The 25,786-nt window shown below is 36.6% G+C and overlaps 1 protein-coding gene across 2 annotated transcripts in view; it reads right to left on the bottom strand.

The window, feature by feature from the left end:
• Window positions 1–25,786, bottom strand: part of znf704 (zinc finger protein 704) — a 58,692-nt gene that overhangs the window by 12,021 nt on the left and 20,885 nt on the right. For both annotated transcript variants that reach the window (XM_082185181.1, XM_082185180.1), the window contains exons 3-6: window positions 12,726–12,829; window positions 8,488–8,729; window positions 5,192–5,292; window positions 440–698 (exon numbers count right to left, since the gene is read on the bottom strand). In XM_082185181.1, coding sequence (XP_082041307.1) covers window positions 440–698; window positions 5,192–5,292; window positions 8,488–8,729; window positions 12,726–12,829 — 706 coding nt within the window. The remainder of the gene's footprint in view (window positions 1–439; window positions 699–5,191; window positions 5,293–8,487; window positions 8,730–12,725; window positions 12,830–25,786) is intronic.

Genomic DNA, 25,786 nt, shown 5'->3' with positions numbered 1-25,786 from the left:
ATATTTTAGAATATATTAAAATAGAACATTGTCACTATATATTTCTGTTATAACAATTTTTTATCAAATAAATGAAGCCTTGGTGAGCATAAGAGACTTCTTTCAAAAACATTAAAAAATCCTTTTGAACAAGGATGTGATCAAGAGAAACGTGGCTTCTCATCTCAATCTCCTCATGTGTTTGTGACCTTATCATCCTCCATATTGAAATTGAGAGGTGTCTTTATGCACAGCTTGGCCTGTTGATACTTCAATCATATTGAGGCTGTCATCTGATATTAAATGTTTTTCTTTCTTTCTGTAATTGCATAGAACTACTAGGTCATATTCATATTATGTCTGTCTAGTGGTTGTGTACAGAGAGCATCAGAGTGGATCTCTCAAGTGATGTAATGTTATGTAAATGTGTGTAAACTCCTTGTGATTGGATGGGCTGTACCTGGTAGGCGTGGTCTGTGTGCACTAGGTAGAGTGCGCTTGGAGCGGAGCGACTGAGAGGGGTGGTTGTGCTGTTGTCATTCTTCGCCCCGTTAGTGCCATCCGGCTGTCTCTGGTCCAAACCCGGCGGGGGAGACAGAACAGACGGGGACACAGGAGACAGACTGCTCAAACCGTCCGCCACAGAGTCTGTGTTCAGCTTAATCTCAGTGTAGTAGAAATCCTCCTCACCGTCACTACACTCTGAGTCACAATTCCTCCTGAAGAGAGACAGATCATTGAAACATTGTTATATCAACACTATGACTTGCTTTCATTTAACATTTCTAATGTGCACCACTAATATAACTGCTTTAAAGGTACTATACTATACAGCACTATACTTTTCTGTCATATTGTAAAGCCCTATAAAGGCAAATCACAGTACTACCACACTGAAGCTGAAAAAATGGCTGCAAAGTTTATTAATTGCCTGATTTAATATGAATTCATTTTTACATTTGATATAAAAAAATTTACTCTGAATCTGAGCATATAGTAGTTAAGCCAAACCTGTCATTGTGAAACTATAGTAGTAAACATTTGTACTACTTTATACTTTACGTAACTTAAGTACTTCTTTGATACCAATAAAAAAAGAACAAATACACAAATACAATAGAGCAAAGTTACAAATAAAAGTAAGGGTTACACTTTATTTTAAGGCAACGTAGTTACATTGTACCGAGTAATATTAAGTAACTACATGTACTTACTATAGAGATACGGTCAGGGTTAGGGTTTGGTTTAGGGTTAGTTACTTGTAATTATGCATAATTTACTGTTATTACTATAGTAAGTACATGTAGTTACGTGTAACTACGTCACCTTAAAATAAAATGTTACCAAAGTAAGGTCTAACAGTAGTATTCAGCTACAGAAATGTAATAATTAAGTGTAAAGTAACTCCATAGTGTTCACTGTACAAATTAAATATAGATTAAAAGATTTTTTTTAAGTTGTGTTTAGTTGTTTGATTAACATTAATGAGGGTGACATCTGAGGGTATTTATAGGCAGCGGTCACTTTAAGACCTAAAGCACGGATCCAATATAATGATATACATCTGATTTCTTTCTCAATTGTTTACGTTCACATAAGACATAACCGACTGTGTTTACAAGAATACATGCCGAGACGGGTATTTTGAGATCGTTTTGTGTGTGTATGTGTCCGTTCAAGCACAAGGAGACGCGAAAGAGGACTAAATTCTGTGTTTGCACGCTGTCTGAAACGCGAGTGTGCACAGAAAACAGTCCGCAAGTACCAAATGAAGTTCTCTTTCACCTCTTCTTGTACTTGAATGGTAAAATCGATTAAAATGTTTAAAATGGCAAGACTTAGAAACACATGCAAATGATAAACCTTCACTCTAAGATGGATAAACTTTACAACTAATCCACAAATTTCATGCATGCCGAACCGTCCATACAGATAAACTATGATCAATTACATTATATTACATTGTATAATTGTGTAATATGAATTCCATAGTAAAATGCCTCATGGTCCTTCAGAAATAATACTAATATGCTGATTTGGTGCTCAAGAAACATTTCTTAGTATCATCAACGTTGAAAACTGTTGTGCTGATTAATGTTGTGGAAACTTGTGATACATAATTTTTTTCAGGATTTTTTGATGAAAGTTCAAATACAGCATTTATTTGAAATAGAAATTGATTGTTAACTGTATTGTCCTACTATTGTAAATGCATTGTAACAAAATGTCTTTACTGTCACTTTAGATCAATTTAATACATCTTTAAAAGTATTTATTTAAAAAGTATGGTATGGTAAAGGTATAGTGTAGCATTCTGTGTTACAGTATGATATAGTATATTATAGTGTAGTGTTCTACAGTATGGTATGATGTAGTATAGTATAGTATGCTATGGTATATCGTTTTCAACAGTTACTTGATGCATAAAACCGTCAGTTTCTCATGTCCTTCCATTGAACCATAGTTCTGAAAATTAGATTTTCTCAGAAATCCTCCCGGTCTGTGGTTTAATCAGACTTCAGCAGAGAGAAACATAAACCTTCCTTCACAATCATCTGGCCTTGGCTGTCATTACTTTGTGCCCCGCAGTAATAGTGTAAGCGTGGTGATAATCCAGCTGGAATTAGTCTCATGTTTTGACATTTTGACATTGAAGCAGGAGCAGTCTGTTGTCTCTTATCTCCCACTATATGCTATCCAGAGATCACTGTGATAAATTTCAGCCAAGAGATAGTATAACAGCATAAAAATGTGAATGGGTTTCTGCCTAAGTGTACATGAAACGTTTTGAAAATGACATGAAAAGTTTTTTGGTAATAAATGTAAAACTTTTTTTTTGTATGCTTGTGTTGATGTACTGGGTTTGTTTCCTTCATTGTTAAGTGTAACCTCGATTATAAAATGATCAGGGTGAATACACAGGGAAATGCACTGAATGCGCTAAAAATCTACCATAATTAAATGATTTTCCCACAATGGACTTATTTTACATGTACACTACCATTATAAAGTCTGGGGTCAGTAAAGGTCTTTGCACACTGAGTCCGAAATTCTTGTTAGAAAATTTCGCACTTTAAAAAATAAATACGACCTCACGTTATGTCAATCACGTTTACACACTACCTCCGAAACTTTCGTCCGTCATAAAAAAATTCTTTTTTGCATCCGTAGCAAGCATTTTGAGAGGTGTTTTGACAATTGAGAGCCACTGAATGATGAATACGAAAAAAAGAAAAAAAACATATGAGAATTTCAGACTCAAGGTTACTTAGATTTTCTGCGTTTTTCGCATCTGTAGAAAGCATTTTGAGAAGTGTTTTGACATTTAAGAGCCACTGTAAAAGCGAAGGCCAAAATCTAGAACTGTTCAGGATCAATTGATTCAAGAAAATTGGTGGTCTTGTTTTTAATATGTGGCTCCAGTATCGCTAATAATACATCAAACTGGGCCAGTGACATCCTGAAGTAAATTTTAAATTGCTCGGGATAATCCCGCAGCTCCTTGATAAGGAGGTGGAACTCTCTTTCCTTTCATACGTAATCTCAGGATTGGATGGACCCAATATTTCCTCTTAAGGCGAGACACGGCAGGCAAAAACATCGTTTTTTTTTTTTACTGGTCAATTTTGAGATTTTGGGATATTTGTCTTCAATAACATGTCTTCTTTCAGACTTGTGGTGAAAAAAAGTCCGAAATACACATTTAGGTCTTTATTTTACTACACTTTGTCTGTTTGCGTCTGTAGATTTCTCATAAATTCAACAAAAGTTGGCGTTCTTAATCCTCCAGCTGCTCCGCGATCTCTGTCTGCTTTCTGTCATCACACGCACGGCTGGATAGCTCTCTCTCTCCTGTACAATGCTGTCGGATCCAAATATGGTCATTTCCTTTTTATCAGCAACCAATCGTGAAAGTAAAAGGGCTGAATGCGCAATCTCATTGGCTGATGATAAATCTTTAAAGCCCGTTTTCTCAAAATGACCTTTCTCTCATACTCCAAGTACGAAATCTTCACTTCAGTAGCACCTATATACACCAAACGTTCCAGTCTTGTACCTAGTTATATTATGAAGACATTTACAGAGGGATTTGTAAATATATTATTCCTAGCCTGATTTATATAACATTTTATTCCAAAAAACATGGCGAAAATCGTTTTTTTAAGGCTGTTGACAGTATATTCTGATTTACAGGATAACAAAAGTAGATATCCATAAATCCCTCTGTAATTTTTTTCCCATCTAATATGTGAACACAATGAAAAAATAATTTTTAACCTGGCTTTATCCAATACTCAGATTTCGTTTTTTTAAATATATGCAAAATAGCGCATATTTAATTAGATATTGCCTAATTTGCATATTTAAACATTAAATTATAGAAAACTTGTAATACATTTTTTTTCTCATCTTAATGTAGGTAATCAACTGGGAAAGTTTCATGGTGATATCTGCTAGTTAAAATTTTTACCCTATTCACCTGTAGTGTCTCGCCTTAATTTTTCTCTTTTTAAGAAAAGAGAGGACAACAAAATCATCCTCACTGCTTGAAGACTCCATTTTGTATTGTTTTGCGAATTTTTTTTGCGAATTAATTAATACGCATCGGACTCAGTGTGCGGACTCAGCTCGGCTCTCTGTATGTGACGGATTTTTAGGATGACGAAAACGGAAAAACGCAAATGAAAATTTCGGACTATTTCCTGTAATGGCAAAGATGAATTTTCAGCAGCCATTACTCCAGTCTTCAGTCACATGATTCTTCAGAAATCATTCTAATATGCTGATTTAGTGTTCAAGAAACATTTCATATTATCAAACAGTTGTGTTGATTACATTTTTGTGGAAACTTAAAAATATGTTCAGGATTCTTTGATGAATAGCACTTATTTGAAAAATGTATTTAAAATTATTGTAAATGTCTTCATTGTCACTTTTGATCAAAACTTATTAAAAATCTCACTGACCCCAAACTTCAGAACGGAAATGAACCAAACACCCCTCTCATTAACAATTTGTCTTACCGTTAAAGGCACAATCTATAACAAGCCTAACTATCATAAAATGAGGCGTGTTTGTGCAGAAAAAAATGACAATGACTTCATTTAAATATGACGCAGTGCTATTTCAGCGCATCTAACACCTGTTTAAAATGTATTGTGGGTGGTTATTGAATATGACACAATTTTTTGTGATACCACAGGTGGCTTACCCCAGGTGGACGGTTCGAATGTGCTTCTGGATCCCGGCGGCTGTGCTCAAGACCTTCCCGCAGTTCTTCCACAGACACTTGAACATCACCTTCATGGAGTTCTGTCAAGGACACAGGTGCATAGTGAGTACACTAATCAACATCAATTGGCAGACCTCCTGTACCCAGTATTCAGATGCTCACAAAAGACTGACACGGGGGGGGGGGGATTCAAGGGGTGAGAGCGGAACCCAGAGACTCAGCAGGATGCCCACCTTAGATGTCTCTCTTGCTCTATTCCGAGGCTGGTAATTGGTCGGCATTGAGAGTGACACTATAGCGCAGGTCTTTCAAAGCTCATGTCATTTTTCACACAATGTGTCTGCACTAATTACACAATTGTCATTTGAGAGCGGCGGCTCCCGTGTCAAAACTGCACCCGAGTTGAAAGTACAAGTGAGCGTAATACTTAATACTTCGATCTCTCGACATATGGTTTTATGTCAGGTGGCGTGCGGTAGTTTGTTTACCATTGTTATGACGCTAATTTAATTTTCTCAAGATGGCCATTGTGTCGGTCTGGCAAACAAAGCAGCTCATTCCCACATAATCGGTTCACCATGTCCCTGGATGACAACAGCGCCGCAATTCCCAGTGCTATAAACCAGCTACTAATTAACAACAGTTGAAACCGGCTGGTGTCCTCGTGACTCGTGTTGAAGTCAACTCTCTAGAAGGCAGCTGAAGGTCAAAGCAGAAAGCTTGGCCATTTTTTCTTCTTTTAGGAAAGACTCTTTTGAAGCTGCTGCCAGGAAAGACACTGAGAAATGACATATTGATGTGTTTGGAGGCTGCTCGTGATTCCTAGAACAGCAATTCCTAGAAATGAATCTAAAAGGAATTTAACTTCTTCATCAACAACATTATTAATTAGATATATTTGTAGGAATTGGTGTGAAATCATTACTTTAAATGTACCATGGTGGTACTAGCAAGGTTTTTAGGTCATGGTACCAAGGTAATGTACCATGGTAGTTCCAGGGTATTATTTTAGGTAGCATTGAGTGTGTAAATGCCATACAGGTAATACATAAATATGGTAATCATTCAGTAACACAGTATTTATTAAAGTACTACGGTATTACCATGTTTTTATGGACATAATATTCGCTAAAATACTTTGGAGAATCACCACCTATCAGCACACAAAAAGTGCCAAACAGTACCATGGCACTTTTTGAACATTTATTCCTTTTTTTTAAGTATCTAAACATCATGAAGAGTACCATAATATTATTACATGATACCATCAATGTACCATGGTACTATCAAAGTAATTTTTCTAAAGGTTGTAAGTACCATTGTACATGAACATGATAAATATTTTGTACACTCAGTATAATAGTACTACCACAGTTTTTTTATTATGGCCTTTTACGAAGTCTTGATTTTGTCCTATAATATTTTTTCAAGCTTGATTGTTCAAAAAACGCATAATTTTTTCACATATTTTACATTATTACAGCTCCTCTCTCGTAGGGCTGTGAAACGATTTATCGCGATTAATGAATTGCATTCAAAATAAAAGTTTGTTTACACATAATATATGTGTGTATACTGTGTATAATTATTTTGCATATATAAATACACACATGCATTTATATATTTTTAAGAAAAATGTGTTATTTATATATAGTATTCAATTTTTTAGGGTTTTTTTTATATGTTGATTTAGTTATTCATTTTTAGTTTAGTACATAAAGTTAAACTTAATGAAAATGACAAATGTTTCTTTGGCAAGTGGTTGAAATAAAAAGAATAAAAGTTCTTATAATACAAAATGTAACAAAAAATGATATACAGTATATTTATGTCCATGGCATGAAATGAAAGGATAATAGTAGTGATAATGAAAACAAGGCACTGACAAACACTGGTATTGCTGTTGTCCTGGAGTCCTGAGCTAGAGAGACAATAACTGAGATAAAGGAGGTCTATTCATTCCCACAAATGAGGGAAGACTGACAGAATCTGGGATGCACCTGACATGAGCCTGATTAACTGGAAGATAAAATAGATTGGTGCCTGTGAGCAGCCTAGTGCATTGGTAACTTATCTTCGTAAAGACAAGTAAATTGCCTCTCTACACAGCATCATCATGTCTAGTAATGGCACCTCCAAATGAGCCACATCCCAGAGAGGACAGTGTGTTATTAAAAGTAAAGAAATATGTACCCACTACTTCTCAAATAATCTGTCTGCAATACTAGTATGAGTCCAGATATAAATCACTTTTACACGCCTTCCTCTAAATTCAGGAGTCATGGTCACATGCAGGAAAAAAATACAAAGTACAAGGTCTGTCAATCATAAAATAATATAATCATTATTTATTTAGCTCAAGTTGCATATTTCTGAATCTGCATTGAAATACATAGGGAAATGCACTTAACACAATGTAGAAATCATGTTTTTTTGCACTAGGTCTTTGATTAGGGCTTTTTCCATTCATCATGGTCTTGAAATGTGTTTTGGGTTGATAGTTTTTTTTTATTAATATTTTTGTAATACCATGTTGAAATGTTCCTTTAACCATTTATATTCCACTTGAATCACATACATTAACTAACATCCCTAAAAAAAAAGAAGGCATAATGGCATTAACTAGTGGTTGACTGATACTAGATTTTGTAGACACCCATAACTTAAGAGTTTACAAACCTGATTTCTGATTGGCCTGATTTGAAATTAGTAAAATAAATATGCTGAATGTCAAAAAATGTAAAAAAAAATTCCAGTCTCCAAAATATATGAAATCCCAGGAGCAGTTTATTGTGCAACCAAAACTAGAAAAATGATTAGGCCTATTCGTGCTATTCAGAAAATAAAATAAATCAGTTTAAATGATGCTCAATACACTGTAACCACCGCTAACTTTCTTTCTCCTCATTTTAACCATATTTACACCAGCCATAATTAAAAATAAAACTATAATACTGGCACTTTTTTTTTTTTTTTATGTTCAATATTTGCAAAAGCCATATCCGGTGCCGATGAATATGCAAATCGCCCTCTAGCATAAAAATGAAGTATTCAGCACTCACATAAGGGTCTTTGTCTCATTCTAAATTGCATTTAAATTTCACTTCAAGGATCACAAACCGTGCCAGGGACACGGGCGGCAGGGTGGCTGCGGATTTTTGTGCCGCTCATTGTAAATCTATTATCTTCCTTTATCCATTCTTCCTATAGTAGCGTTTAACTAAGTTACGCCTGATCAAATCTCCATAAGTGAAGGTGAGATGACAGTGGCTCACCTTGCGTTTGCGGGGGATGGGTTCGTCGAACAGCAAGCTGTTGCCGTCATGCTCATCGATGTTGTCGTCTGTCGGCCCGTTGAGGCTGGGCATTCGGAAGGGTTTGAAGCTGTCAGCGGACAGGGGCGGCGATGGCGTGGACGGGTTGGACTGGTCACTGGGCGCGCTCCAGCTCCAGTATCCACTGCTGCTGTAGCTTGATGGAGTGAAACCTCCGTCCTTCCAGGAGCCATTTAGACCCTCTGTATGGAAAGAACGGAATACAGTGAAGGTATAAAGACACATTAAGTGCGTAAAGTAATTATAATAACCATCATCCCGACATATATACTGCTTTATAATACACTAAACTTTCAATTAAGCGCAATGAGGAGTGTAAAGACATTAACGTCATGTTAGTTTATGAAACTCTCAGTGTGCAGTAGTGCTTTAATGCACTGTCATAACAGAAAGTTAAAGTCCTATTATATCACATAAAAGCTACAATTATAGTACTCCATTAAAGGCCTTCAAAAGTTATAACACGTCTTCATCAAGGGCTTGCGCGCGTTTCACACATGGTCCATTTGCAGTGTGTATGTAGTCCAGAAGCAGCACAGGCTCATTGTGCTTTCAAACTAGACGCATTTGCACTTTGCAGTGCGCAGCTGTGTGCCACAAGTACAACTATTAGTTATCCATAAATCTTTTGTAACAATATACATTACCGTTCAAAAGTTTGGGGTCACACTTTTTGAAAGAAATTAATACTTTTATTAGCAACGATGTGTTAAATTGATTAAAAGTTATAGCAAAGATTTATTTTGTTAGAAAATATTTCTATTTGAATAAATGCTATTCTTTTTTACAGTTTATTCATCAATGAATCCAGAACAAAGTTTCACATTTTCCAGAAAAATATTAAGCAGCACTAGTGTTTCCAACATTGATAATAACTAAGTAGCAAAACAGCATATTAGAATGATTTCTGAAGGATCATGTGACACTGAAGACAGTAGTAATGGCTGATAATTTTTTTTTTTATCATCACAGAAATAAATAATATTTTAAAACAGATTAAAATAAAATAAAACTATTTTAAACTGTAATATTTCACAATATAATTTTTTTTTCTGCATTTTTGATAAAATAAATGCAGGCTTAATTAGCATAAGAGACTTCTTTCAAAAACATTAAAAAAAAAATAGTAATGTGTCCAAACTTTTGACCAGTACTGTGTATATGTATATATGTAGACAGACAGATAGATTTATATATTAAGTAGTAACGTGGCACATACAGAATAAACATAAGGTACTTCTCTTACATTAAAAGGTAATATCATTTTAAAGTGTCCCTATTATGTTTTTTAGAATTTTACCTTTAATGCAGTGTGTAATTTGAAATGTAGCTGTTGGCAAATCTACAATGTCTGCAAAGGTTTAAAGATCAAAGTGCACAACAAATAAAGTTATTGTCTCCTAAAAGAAAACTATTCTGAACTGCCGAAACGAGTAGTCAGAAATTGCTTCCTGTTACACACTGTTTTGGATATTGACATTGCGATTTACCCGTTTCCAAGAAATGTTATTTTGCTTGCTTTTAAGGTAATGCCATATATGCTTAAATATATAAAATGCTTGAATGCCATTTGAGTACCTAAAATACTTAGTGATATGTAGGGTGTAAACAAATACATTTGGCTTCCTTTGTTTATTATGTAGAGCAAAAGGTGTGAAAATTAAGTTCCTTGAACTTAATGTTTGTAACCAACCACAAAGGTTACCGAGAGGGCACGCTGTGATGAAGAGAAGGTGTTAAAACCACAAGCGGAGGTGAAATTAATGTAGGCTAATGTGAAGAAGGGGAGAAGAGCTACAAGAAGACAACAGCATTGGCGATAGCAGAAGGACATCCGGATGATTAAACAGGATTTACAGAGGTAAAACTGACGCCTTTGTTACTGTTTGTATTACTGTGTATCAAGTGCTAAGGAAGCCTCCGGAGCTGAAATTCAGATATGGTAATAGCCATTTTGTTTCCAACACGCCCTGTAAGAAGTAGACCGATCACAACAGACTGGGCCGTCTGACCAATCAGAGCAGAGTAGGCTCGTGGAAAGTAGGGGTTTAGAGAGATGGAAGAATCTTCGAACAAACCATTTTCCAACGCTTTGAGAAATGTGGTGATGTGTATATATTTTTTTTACTATGGATGGATGTAAATTTATTGTTGGAGACCTCCAAAACAAAATTAGGAACTGTTAAAATAGCACAATAGGGGCACTTTAAATAAAACTCACCATTTACGGGTGGACACTTTTCTTTTGCATTTAAATCTTGCGGGTCATACAGAACTTTGTTTTCCCACCTCCACGATGAGATGAGTGCGATCCAATACGTTGCCTTGTTTTTCTAAATGTGAGGTAAGATGTAGTTTTACATCATGCAGCCATTTTAACGCCCATTTCCCACATGATCTGTTTGCTGTGAGTATGTGGTACATATTTATTTCAGTGCTCATGTTAACCGGTTAGAGCATTCACACTGCACATGAATGCAGTCCAGCAATGCGTTCCAGGAGCGGCAGCGGTGCAGACGCAGTAATCGCTTCTACACAGTCTATTTTTGCTCTGCTGCACATGCAAAATTAAAGTGATAGCGCATTGTTAGAGGTGAACTAAATGAACAGTGATTTCACCAGAAATCCATATAATTAAAGTCTACTGTCAACATATGACTTTCTGCCCTGGGTAAAGCAAAGAAAACATGATTGTTTTTCCAGAATTGAGCAATTATAGCAAATGACCAGCCATGTTTACATATTAACACATGATTTATTAACTTATCATTCTGAGCAGTGTTGCTGTTGTCAACTTTAAAACTATTCAAATAGTTTTTGTTAACTTAAATACAAAAATAAATAATAGACTAAACATTTTTAAATTTGAAATGTTGCCTTGACATTTAACAGAAAAATAAATATATTTTGAAGTACTAAAATTACTAAACTCGACATGAACTAAAACTAAGGAAAACAACAAAAGCACATAACAAAATTAGTCAAACTTTAAAATTTAAATGAAAACTGAAAAATAAAATACTATAATAGTACATACAGTAAAGAAAAATAAAATAACACTGTGAGAATGGGAATCAGCAGGAAACTGCTATATTATATTTACTGTATAATATTTTTGAAACCGTGATCTGTCATATATTTTTTGTGATCTTTTACTTGTTTCTCTGGCACTTTGTTTCTTTCTTTGTGTAAATATATTGTTTGCTTCTCTCTTTTTTCCCTCTTTTTTTTTCTTTCTCTTTAGCCAAGTCTCTTTTTCCCCCAAATAATATTTATGTGAAAAATAAACAAACATTTTGTGAAAATATTGATACAGTATTGAGAGGTAAAATAACTCCGTAAAATATTTTGGTTGTTTTTTTGTACCCACCCCAGCAAATCATATGCAAAGAGGTTAGCCAATCATAACAGGTCATTTACATATAGAAGTCTTAATTTGTCATGTCATGTCAGCACAAAAGGAGATATGTAGATGTATATTAGGTAGATATGTGTGTGTGTGTGTGTGTGTGTGTGTGTGTGTGTGCATGTATATATATATATATATATATATATTTATATATATATATATATATATATATATATATATATATATATATATATATGTATGTATGTATGTATGTATATATATATGTATATATATATACACATACATATATATGTATATGTATGTGTATGTGTGTATATGTATATATATATATATATATATATGTGTGTGTGTTTGTGTGTATATATATATATACAGTATATATATACAGAGAGAGAGAGAGAGAGAGAGAGAGAGAGAAAACCTACAAACTTCAAGGTACAGTATCAAAAGTGAAAGATCAGAGAGAGAGGGTATAGAATTTTAACTAATTTATGACAGTTTTGGTGCAAGACACGTTTACTAACATTAAATAGGATTTCAGGGAATAAAATGCAATGCTACAGAAGTGTAGAATATGGCCTCTTTATGTTATTAGTAGATGACAGCTTTAAGACAGAAAAAGCTAGTCTCATGATGGCTGAACTAATGCACTTCCATCTCATGTGACACTTTTTCATGCGCATGTGACATTGAAAACAGGAAATAGCTGAGTGAAAAGCAAGTCGTTTCTGCAGCTCACAGCAGGCAGTGTGAAAATGACTTCACGAGGACTGAGATCACGGTGTAGTTGTGATCTAATGTTACTTACCGCTAACTTTTACAGGAGGGCTCCGCACCAGCGGACTAGTGGACAGGCTGGTCAACACCATGGCAGCCGTCACTTTGTCCATGTCCACCTCCTCCTCGGATTTCCTGTAAGAGCAAGAAACATTACTTAAACTCACCATGAAATCAAAAACGACTATTTTTTTTTTTTATGTTCATAATAAATGATTTATCTGTGTACATCATTATTTTCTTAAAATGTGCCCTCGCAATCTTTATTCAAAAACATTAACTTCCCCCTCCCTCTCGCAACAACATCTCTTGAGTAGGGGTGGGAATATTACTAGACAATAGATATATTGCTAGACAATCCTATAATGATACATCACGATATCTGTCTAACTATGAAAACAAAATGCCTGTGAAAAGGTTAAGTGCAGGTTTTCTTTCTTTATTCAAGTCCAAACTGTTTAGAAAACAGGACAAAAAAAGTTGTTCAGTCTGTAAATTAAATTTAACATTTTAAGTAAATTAAAAATGTTATGCTTATACTTTTTAAAAGCTTTAACTTTTCTTTGTGTGTAAACTGACACATTTAACTACTTAATTTTATATAAACCTGGATACATTTAAAAATGTATCAACCTCTTTTATTTAAACCTGTGAACATCTCAGTGTTTACCAGCTTCCTTAAAATAAACCTGGAAATACTGTTGTCAAAGGTACCGACTTGGGTATTTTAAAATTTTCTCTGATTGGCTACAATGATCAACGCTTCCAAAACATGTTGTAAACAAACATCTTTGACGCACTTCACCGAGTGCTTACACAGGTACACACGGGAGCATTTGAAAGCAGGCGTCTATCAGCGGATCCCTAATATATCCACTGATAGACGCCGGCTTTCAAACGCTCCCGTGTGTATCTGTGTAAGTGCTCAGAAGATGCATCTGTATCTGTGTAAGTGCTCAGTGAAGATGTTTATTTACAACATGTTTGTCCCATCAATGGTATACAAGCCGAAGTGTGTCCAGACTTTGGCTGGGGCATCTTATTATTTTACTCACACTGCTGTCTGCCATCCCGTTAAAAACTTTTTTTAGGCTAGTTAACTTATGTTCCCGTTTCCCTCATTCATGTGTTGAGTACCACCTCGAGAAGCCATGAAGTAGTGATGCTTGGAGCAGGGAAATTATTTAGAGAGCCTTATTTTATTAATAAAAAATAAAGAAATCAATATTTGGCGCCAGCGTATTGATTCTCGTATCGCACGGAGAAGGACAACGATCTATATCGCCCTATCGATATTTTTTCCCACCCCTACTCTTGAGGGTGGGACAATAAAAGCGGGACAATATTCCAAGAGAAACTGAAGAACAAACTTATGTCACATCATTTCGACTTGACTCGAGTCCGAATTGCAGAGCTAGTGCAAACATATCCACATCGCTTTGATCAGAATGCTTTCATAACTGCCGTTTTCTCACTGCTGTCCTTTTTCTGCTCAGGTATTTCAAACTTGTTTTTACCTCTTAAGTGAAGAAAAAGGACTTTGCCTTGAGTATATTGGGGCCTTAATGGTTAGGTATTACAGACCTCCCTAAAATGCTATTACATACATGTTGCTCCGAGCTTCCACGCCAGCTGCTGCGTTCATTGTTCTGGGATCTCCAAAGCTGCACTGCACAGCGCTCCTATGATGGACAGAACAGGAACATCTGTCCTGACAGATGACTCTCATCACTCACAGATGCAGTGTAACATGTCTCTTTACGATAGCATGATGGCGAATGATGATATCTCAACACAACCCGTTTCTGCTTTGGGAACGGACCAGCTGATCTTGCGCCGTTTACAGGTCTTTAAACAACAGAAAAGGGCTGCGTGAAAGACGTCACTTGTTTTTATATAGCAAAGGACATCTGTAAAATCTCAGATGAGTATTTCATGCCTGTGATTGAAGGACGGACAATGAATGCGTTGACGTGTGGAAGGAGTAATAAATCTTCTCATCTGTCAGCTCACAGGAGCACATTCTCTCTTGGGAAAACCTGAGCTGCCCTGCCAAAGGCACAGCATGAAATCTCATATATGAGAGAGAAAGAGAGAGAGAGAGAGAGAGAGAGAGAGAGAGAGAGAGAGAGAGAGAGAGAGAGAGAGAGAGACCTCTGTCTAACAGAGAAGCCTGGGACCTCCATTAGAGATAGGCCTAATTTATGTTTCTCGTGCGGCGAGAATGATGTCATTACGGCTTTCGGATAAATCACGGTAGGCTGCCACCGATGCCGCTTTCCCCAGGACCACATCATTACGGCTACTTCCTGGTCACCTTGGGAGAGCACACTGGGAGTGATGGAGCTTTCCAGATAATGCCACGCTGGTGCTCCTGGATGACTGCTAATTAAGAGCTTTAATATCTCTCAATATTGTAAATTTCAAGAAATGCATTAGATCCTGTGTAATTAGCATGTGATATATTGCCACACTTGAACAAAAAATGATCTCTGAAGTCCCAAATCACATGAGTCATTAGTGTCCTTATCAAGCCATGGGAGTGAAGCCGGCCACACATTTTTGAATAGTAATTAAAAGAGAAGGTGAGCAATACATTCAGCTGACACGCATGATGGGAGACTAAGGGAGCTTTCACAATGCTGCGGTCCAAATCCGAGCGCGATCGTTCCCGGCTCCCCCCGCAGCGGTGGTCTGCTTTCACACTCAACTTGATTCTATCGAACCCTGGTGTTCATCTTATGTCATAACAAACGTGCACGGTGCATGGTAGAAAACAGGGCACGGGTCAATATATTGTGTTTTCTACTAATCTGGTGCTATTATGCACAGCAGAGTGAACGACACAGTTATTTACACCGGACTTCCAACAAGTACATTATGAAAAGATGTCATTTTGCACATCCCTAATCATAGCCCATTCCATCATCACTAGAATATCTTCAACCATGAAGCTGGAAAAACACATTATGGGAGTTACTGTTCTCAAATAGAGAAAAACAACAGACAAACAGACTCTCTGCTGTGAACTGAGCCTGTGCTGTATCTGATGTTGGCTTACTCTCACTGGCTTACTTTGACATCTTTGGGTTTCTCAATGGGAGTGGGACAATACGATCATGTTCTTTCTGCTCATTTCCAATCAGGCAGATATAAATTAATGACCATGTTGTAGAAATGGGCTTGGGTATGAATTACCCAGATTTAAGAGTCATTAACACGCGGTAATTCTTCCAGTGGCTTCCCTCATTTGCAGGAAGACAAACGTCAATGGGTTTTTTTTTGGTCATGGGGGTAAATGCGTGAGATGGCCGCCAGCCAGGAGGGGGAGGCAGTCCGCAGACATCTGTTGCGATTCTATGGACAGATGTGCCAACTTTTGTAGCCGTCCAAACTCATAAGACAAATGATAGAGTGGGTGGCTAGAGAAAGGCTATCCTACGTACCTTCAGACATCTGGACCTTTGTGTTTAATTAGTCCATTGAGGAGGCCTGTGCCCACAGTGGCGGAAAACTGGAAAGATTTCAAAAGTAACGGTGGTTTAGGAGGATATAATAACAACTGATTGGATTACAGTCATTTTGCTAAGCCAATATCAGTCTTCCTGCATTTAATCACTCATTCAAGCCATTCTTCCTTGCAACAAAAAAATCTTTGACAAAATAACAGTGCTACTTCAACATACCAAAACGATCGAAAACAAATTGCACTCCATTCAGAGAGCATTTCAGTGTCAGCAGACACTGATAACACAGAAATAGCACTGGGGAAATCAGGGGAATTCCCCCGAAAAACCAGAGCACTTAGCTCCTCCCCTGCAGCCATCCCCTTCCTGTTCGGTTTTGAGCTAGAACAGGAGGGAGCAGAGAGGTGCCTTTGAAGTTGTTCGAGCTGGGCCGTCCATCGTTTATTACAGTCACTAGTGTATGACGCTCATTCCCTCCTAAATAACGGGTAATAAATCAGACACCTCAAGCCTCCTGGCATGAGCTCATATGTTCTGTTATCACTGCCATCCACGTAAAAATCTGCATACGACATGGGACAAATATGCATGAGAGACACTGAGGCATTATAAAACTTTAACCTGCTATAAACATGTAGCATTGTGACTGTGACCTCTGACTGTCAGATACTAATCAGATACGGTCATGGGCCGAGCCTTCCGCGTTTTTCCACGGCCGTGTGCAGATCCAATCAACATCACATACCTTAAAAAGATAAAATGGTGGAGGCATATATGGGCTGATATCTATCAATTTCCTGTGCAATATCATTACAGTGCAGCTCTGGTTGGTATGACTGTACTGTATATATTGTATGGCAGTTCAAATACAAAATTTGAGCCGGGGTAGTTTCTGAAATTTGGTTAATTTGACCTGGAATGACACTGGAAGTAATGTCAAATCTCTAAATTATCACCTGGTATGGTCCAGACCCTAACAAAGCAAAGTCTCAGCTTTAGATGAAACATCCATGGACCTCTGGATGCATTAGTACACAAAAAAAGTCACCGTGCTTATCACTGGATTTACGTTACCTATACGCCGCTCCTAAACAGAACATTAAACAAAACTAACTGCGGTTGGTCACTTCAGACAGACACACGACAACAATATGCTTAAAACTGAGAAGTTTTTCCTTTGAGTTTTACGCGTACAGACGACACCATTGTCAAAATGATCCCCAATTACACGGATCCGCGAAAACTAATAAAAACGCTGTATTCTGCTGCCAGGCCATTAGATTGTGATGAAACACTATAGACTGAGCACGTATTACGCATGTGCATGACGTACGTCATTGTCTTCAGAGATTCACGTTTTTGTTGTTTACAAGGAGCCCTTTTCAGTTTTCAGGCACCCAAAACGCAGTTGTCGTGTAAATAAACGGCCAAAACGCATAAAAAGTTTAATGTCTTTTAAACGGTGTCGTGTAAACAGCCCCTAGGTTAACAGCTCTTGGACAGAATAAGCTGCAAAAAAGGAACAAATTGTATTTTTAGTGAAAAGTCTAACTAAAAAAAACCCTGTCTATAATAGAAACTTTAGAAAATCTCTTGAGTCTGCTCTACCCAGAGGACCAGTCCAGGACAGCTTCCAGTTTTGATAATGATTGAATCTATTGCACGCTCTACCACCCGACTGTTCTGGAAATCTCCCCCCTTTCTCTCTCTTTGGAAGGAAAACTTGCAAAGCGCTCGGGAGCGAGAGACATTAACCTTGGCAACCTGAAATACATACACACTTTTTTAATTTGATTAAAGAAAAGATTAATCCATTCATCATCTATTACTTTGTCTCATTACAGGTCGAGCGTGTGGTTGACACGGGGCACAAACACACGCACGTTCTTTGTTCTCGATGCCACGCTCGTTTCATCTCGCCCCCTCCGCTCCAGAAGTGCTCTCCTCACGCCCGTAGGCTGAGCGCTCGCACAGGATACGCTGAATGTGTGGGCTGCGCCGGTCTCAGGGGCCCGAGGGGGGTACTGTCGGTCAACACAGGGATGCTCAAGGCGGTCCAGAAATCACAGTGGTTGGCACCGGACCAAAGCCAGCCTCCTCTTACCTCACAAACACACACACACACACACACACGGCCCAGCTCCCTGTAGTATGGATAAACATTGTGCCTGTGAAACCTGGCCCGCGGCCAGACGCAAAGCTGGAGTCGAACAATGATTTCCCTTAATACTGGACAGCCTTGTTTACTTGCTAATCTGAGAACAGACAAAATACAGTGCAGCGTTTCGGCTACACTGGCCACTCGTACGGCATTTATAGCCACCCCCACCCCCACCCCGCACGGCTGGGTCGAGTTTTTACAGTTCTCCGCAGTGTTTATGAGCGTTCCTCAATGTGAGGAGGGTAAACACACTCACAAAGAGGGAGGTTTCCACATTCCTGCTAAACATGGGCTGTGTAAGAGTAAGGGTTAACATCGACCTCGGGAAAGAAAAGAGAAAACAAGGCTGTATCTGACTCCATCACACAGTGCCACTGTAAAAGAGCATACAACATGAAAGAAAAAAGAAAAATCCCAGTCATTCATGCTATTGGGTAAAACAATATGACAAGTATGCTTGATATGACAAGCATGTCGAAGAAAAATGCCATACAGGCTGCAGTTGCAGGTGAACATCTTTGTTCTGAACTGTTTATATCAGTTTTTACTGAATATCATTTTGCATTATCAATAGTTATGGCTGTCACAATCATGAAACTTTGACTGATGATAAAATGTCATTTAAATAATTTTTATGAATGATGTAATTGCCTGTTTTGTTCACTTTAGACCTGGAATTCAATCCAATAGTGTTTTATTTCCTTTGTAAACAAATATTGCACAGAAGTAGAATGACATGAATTATATTTGAAATATGAAAATATTCAAAATGATTTTTGTTTCATTATAAATTATAAATATCTGCTATTATGCTATGTTATTAATATTACTATTGTTTTTATGAACTTTAGAATATCAACAAATAATTAAAACAACAAAACCATTTGTCATAAATCAATCATAAATCACAACAAAGCCATTTGTCATAAATCAATTTTCATACATCATTTAAAGATGATGTCCAAAAATATTTACAAAAATGCTATTATATATATTTACAATTATTATTGTTTCATTATTAATATTAGAATATCATAAATGACAACAATGATAATTAAAATAAATAAATTTTCATATGGTCTACCTGTAATGGCCAAAAAAAATTGCTATTTTGCAAAAAAAATTCATATATATTTATATAAATATAAATATAGTAAAATAAAGCAAAATCTTTGACATGAGTGTCGATCCACTGCACACACCAGAGGAGTTCACACATTAACCATGAAATTATAAAAGTGATTAGATCAAATAATGGTGATTAGGAGATCGCATCAGGCCTAATAATATTAAAGTCACTTAAACAACTAAATAAATGTAATAATGAAAAATATGGGTCGCACATCACGATTACTTGCGTTAATCAAATAATTTTCCTGTTTTATAGGTTAAACAAAACAAAAGCTAAATCGTTCCAAGTACCCACTGGAACCAGGTTGGGAATCAGTGATGAATATTAACCTATATACTTCAAACATTGTCCCACCTCAGGAGACATGAATGTGAAATATGGTAGTGTGCATCAATGAGACGTGGCATCGGCGCCCTACATTTCAGTCTACATCCCACAGTATAGTTCACGCAAAGATATGACCCACAAAAGGAACCGGCAAAAGACAAACCGTAGACTTTGCGTCACCTCCCCCAGAGATGCTCCATGATAGAGTACCTGAACTGCATTCACAAAGCCAGCGCTGGGATGTTTAAGAGCCGCCCGTTCAGCGGGCATAGAAACTGCTTTGATGGACTCGGAGAATTGATGTTTCTGTCTGACGTAATGAGCGATGGGAATACAGAGCTTGTTGCTGCTGCAAGCCATTCATTTAGCCGGCCCTTTTGTCAGGAAAAAGAGCGAGGTGATAGTGAAAGGAAGAGGCAACCAAGTGAAAAAAAAGAGTCTTTGTAAAGTCTACAGCGGCAACAATGACTGCTGATCACACTTGGTCCTGTTCTATTCCCTGAATTCTGAACTCACATCAATGCCAGTGTGTTCCTGCTGGCTACCTGCCAGATTCACATGTTGTCTTCAAGTCACGTCGGAATGATCAAATTTATGAGATGGGACACTTCAATGTCATATCAACCAGCTGGTTTTTTTTATAGGGTTAGTTAAACCAAAAATGAAAATTCTGTCATTTACTCACCATGTTTTAGTTTTTTCTTCCTTCATTGAAAGTCAAAGGGGTTTAATGTTGTTTTAAACAGATGAAACATTCTTCAAAATATCTCTCTTTGTTCTTCAAGAAAGAAAAGTCATAGTGGTTTGGATTGACATGAGAGCGAGTAAATGACAGAATTTGTATTTTTGGGTGAACTTTCCCTTTAAGGTTAGTGCTAATTGGAATTCTTAATAATAAGTTAGTACATTTCATTTGTTATGTATAGCACCATTCACAATGCATACAGTATTATTTCAAAGCAGATTTACAGAAAATCGTGCCTTAATTCTCCCAGTGAGCGAGCCATAATGACATAATAAGACATAATAACTGTAAGGGCCAAATTCACTAAACAGTTACAGCACTTTAGTGCAAATTCTGATGATTTTCCACTAAGATAACCTCCTCTAGCTGGCTAACATAGATACGGTTTTGAAGAAATGTACTTGTTATAGTGTCAGATGCATCAGGTGTTAAAAACTACAAACCAATCAGCAAAGATTTGCATCGCATGTCAACGGTTTCCAGCAAAAGACTGTTTATAAATGTACGAGTTACATTAAAGCTATTTTTGTGAAGAAATGTTGTTTTTTTTAAATGTTGTAAAAAAAAAAAAAGTAAGCTCAAGTAATAAATAAAATAAGTATTTATACAGCTAATATAAAAATACTACAGTTCAAAAGTTTGGGGTCAGTACGTATTTTTTTTGTGTTTGAAATAAATGCTTATAAAAGGCTCAATTTATTTGATCAAAAATACAGTAAATATTATTACAAATTAAAGTTACTTTTCTATTTTAATATATTTTCAAATGTTAATTATTCCTGTGATGGCAAATCCGAATTTTCAGCATCATTACTCCAGTCTTCAGTGTCACATGATCCTTCAGAAATCATTCTAATAGGCTGATTTTCTGATCAAGAAACATTTCTGATTAATATTATCAATATATATTAAGACAGTTAATATTTTTTAAACTGCTTAATATTTTTGTGGAAACAAATTTTGGACAAATTTTTGTCATTCATTTGTGGTGGGGCCAGTGAAAATGTTGTCAGGGCAAGTTAAATCTTAAAATCGCGATATGAAATATCAAAAAGAAATATATCTATATTGCCTAAAATGTCTAATAGTGTTATGACCAAAATCACTTATATCTAACATATCTTCTGAACAACTTCTAAACTCATAAGTAGGAACTTCCCTAGAGGAAGGCAGCTGTCTGTGGTAACAATAGTGATACGCACAAAGCTGAGGTCAATAGTACAAATGTCACACTGGAATTCACTAGTGACAATGTGATTCTTATTGAGTGCAAGTCCACAAAACACCTGTGCTTCGTCCCGCGAGAGACATTCCTTGTTCCCTCCACATTAGATAAACAACAGAACGGAAGCAGACTGCCAACAAAACTTTGATTTGTGGGTAATGATGTACCTTTTAAAGTCTAAGCTTCAATGTCAAAGCGTCCCTTTCTCTCGTAGATTCCCATGCCCACAATCCCTCACGCCGGCACGTGACCCCCCCTCCATCCCCCCGCCAGCGTCACCTGCATCACCCATCTCCCCCAGGGAGCCATTACTACGACAGAGACGCTCCCAATTACACAGTGTGAGGGGTATTGGAGTGCCTCATAAAACTCCATACTTCATGAGATGGGGCTGATGGGTAAGAAAGCGCATGTGTGGTGGGGGTAGACGTCTTCCCCTGAACATCATGTCCTAACTGCCTCAGGCCAGGACAAAGACCCTGTCACTTGCGAGCGTGTTATGGACACTTATTAGGGGATTTGTTGTGGTTTTCACCGCTTTAATTCCTCGACAGAGCCGCCTAAAGGGTGTAATAAAAATGCCAGATGTGCATTTTTGTGCAAATGGTTAAGAGTGAGAAGTTGACTATGGTAAGAAGCTCAAAGGAACACTGCTTCCATTAATGTGTGATCTGTTTATCAACATTACGCATAGAGAGAGAGCAGGACAAGCTGTAGAACAACAATACACAAACTACATATTCAATAGAAAGGCGTGCTTAAAGGAATAGTTCACTTCAAAACGAAAATTCTGTCATCATTTACTCACCCTCAAGTTCAAACCTGTATGAATTTCTTTCTTGTGCTGAAATTTTTTTTTTCGGTAACCAGATAGGATTGGACACCATTGACTTCCATAGTAGGGAAAAAATACTATGGATGTCAATGGGGTCCAACATTAAATGTTTGGTTACCGACATTCTTCAAAATATCGTCCTTTGTTTTCAGAAAAAGAAAGAAATTCATGCAGGTTTGAAACAACTTGAGGATGAGTAAATGAGGACAGAATTGTCTTTTTGAAGTGAACTATTCCTTTAAAGTATATAAAGTGGTGACTGCTAAGGCAACGTCATTTACAATTGCTCATATTTACAGTAAGATTAGGGATTTGAACAAACTCATAGCAAGAAGTATTAATTTCACATAATTCATGTAACTCATGAATGCCTTGTGGTAGTGTTAGTTGTTATTTTTAGTAATTGTTACATGCTTTTGTCATTTTTATTAGTTTTTGTGAAAGATATTTCTATTTAACTTTATTTTATTTCAGTTTTAGTCATTTTAGTACTTCAGCTTAGACTTATTTCAGTTAGTTGCCAAGGCAACATTTCTAATTTTTTTTCATCTAATATTTATATTTTTATGCATTTATTTTTTTCAGCTTTATTTCAATTACAAAAAAAAAAGAACAAGCAATAGAGACCAGAATAGTCAACTTTTTCAACCAATAACCGAAAATTGGCTGGTATTCAAATTCTATTCCGTTTTGCCTAAAAAACTAAATATAAAACTAAAAACTAAATAAACAAATCCTTCAAAATCACAGGCATTTCTATAGCACCTTTACCAAAGTGCTTTATCCAATAAAATAATGTTGGGCGATATGGCAAAAAAGTATGATCTTGATATTCTTTCTCGATTTATAATTTGATAATTCTGTTAGCTTGAAAAGTATCCAGACAATGACTGAAGCCTGGAGAAACCAGAGGGTAAAATAATTATAGTTTATTAACAAAAATAGAATAACATAATAACATAAACCTTTAACTGTGCAAACATGCTTTTCTGCCTTAAAACAACAGAAGTTAGGTTGCCTTGTAGCTTAAAATAGTGGCAGCAACCATCTCAAATATTTGAAGAGGTATAACCTATACAAAAAAATAATCACTGTTAGATAAAATAAAGAAAAATATTAACTATACTGGTTTTACAAGTATATTTACAGTGCCTTTTCAGGTGATGGAAAAGGTTTGTTGCGTTTCCCGCCTTGGTTGGAACCGATTAACGACACATTTTGCAGACCGGACACATTGGGCCGGTTCACACAGAACGCATTTTGGCATTCCATTGCGCTACTTTTCCATTGTTTTTCTATGTAAATGCACTAGATGTATTTGACCTGTGCAGGACATGTCGTTCTAAAAACGTGGCAATCAAATGAAAAAGTCTCATCTCAAAAGCCTGCGTTTCCCCCCCCCCACTGACATTTGTCGCGTTTTTAACTGCAACAACGTATTCTGTGTGAACAAAAGGCTCTTAATCTGTGCTTCGATGCTTTTAAGAAACTTAAAACACTTATTTGTGTTCACGCTCTGTAGCCTAAAGAACGTCAAATGCTTTTGCGCGAGGCAACTGAAGTGATTGACAGCTTCAGTCGTCAAGGGAGCACTTTTTTAAAGATTCCATATAACAGTGTTGTTAAATTTTTAAATACAGTAAGTGAGTGTTAGATGACGTAAAAATAATAAAGAGAAATGAGTATACACAATTACTATCTACTCTCAGCCAATATCTGATAAGTGTTCAAAATATAGTGCATCCCTAAAAACATTCAGAAGACCTTAGCAACTGCACAGCAACACCTTCTTCATTTACATTCACAAAATTTAAAAATTTTGTTCTGTTTTTTTTTATTTATGCATATGCAGTCACATTGTGATTTAGCACATAATTGAAATAGGTGCGTCTCCAAAACAGTAAACAAGTTATACTGTAACAGCATGTAAACTAATTTTCCTTTGTTTTCCGTCGAGGCATGTTGATTCTGTGCATGCACACTTGGTAAACAGCAGCAGATGCCCTGTTTAAGGTAGAGCTGGCGCCAGGCTACTGTTCCTTATGTAAATGTGAAAGCCAGAGAAGGCGTAGCTCAATCCCCTGCACAGTGGTGGACGGGCAGCTCTCTTACACCGCAGAAAAACACCAGCCACAGAGACAAAGGGGGAGAGCGAGGGAGCGAGAGAGCCAGGGTACAAACAGAAAAGAGAAGGTAAGAGAGAAAGATAGTGATAGTGAGATGGAGAGGGGTCTCTGCCACTCAGCACCTGAGAGCGAAGGAAGGAAAGAGGGAGAAACGGGACAGAGCTCTGGTTGTTTTTAAGTGGCTGTGGGAGGGCCACTGCTGTATTTATGACCGTCACGTAGCGCTCTACCCTCGCCGGGAATGACAGCAAGCTGCTGAAAGGGGGGTTAAGTTAGCCACAGGGGTCTCAAGAGGGCTTCAGCCTCATTTTATCAGCGGTGAATCACATTACGGGGGATTTTCACACCAGTGCAGCGTAAATCTGGAAAATACAACAAGGAAGAGAGTCAACTAGTTTATCCCGTTTCTTTTTCCATGACATTTTTTTGTAGCTGCAGCACTTTAAAGAAATAGTTCAGCCAACTAGAGATTGGGTTTTCTGAATGATTACTGACTGAGTTAACATTCAGGCTAGATCGACCAATAGTAGATTTTGCCAATACCAATATCTAACCAATTATCAGATGATAGATTTAAAAAACAAAAAAATTATATATACAGTATATATATATATATATATATATATATATATATATATATATATATATATTTATAATTAAAACTTCCAACTCAAATGTAAAATAGTGCTGAACTTTTGTTACAAAACTAACAATAATGACATCTCCATGAAAATACGTTGCAATTATAAAAAAAAAAGCATTATAAATGAAATATTGCTGTTTCTTCACTACTAACACAATTTTTTTATTTTTTTTTATTTTATTAATTAGAAATAAAAGAGTATACAATATTATAGATTGCATATTGTGCTGATAACCAAAAAACAACTATATAATAAAAAATATATTTTTCATGACTACTAACACAATATTAAAAAAAATATATATTATTATTATTTTATTAATTAGAAATAAATTTGTATTTCAAATGTCTTTTTAGAAAGGCATTATACAGTATATATTATTATATATTTAATTCCATATTGTGCTGATAATCAAAAAACAACTATTATA

The sequence above is a fragment of the Leuciscus leuciscus genome (assembly GCF_965113295.1).
Source record: "Leuciscus leuciscus genome assembly, chromosome: 12".
Taxonomy (NCBI): Eukaryota; Metazoa; Chordata; class Actinopteri; order Cypriniformes; family Leuciscidae; genus Leuciscus; species Leuciscus leuciscus.
This window is presented reverse-complemented; position numbering and strand designations above follow the sequence as displayed.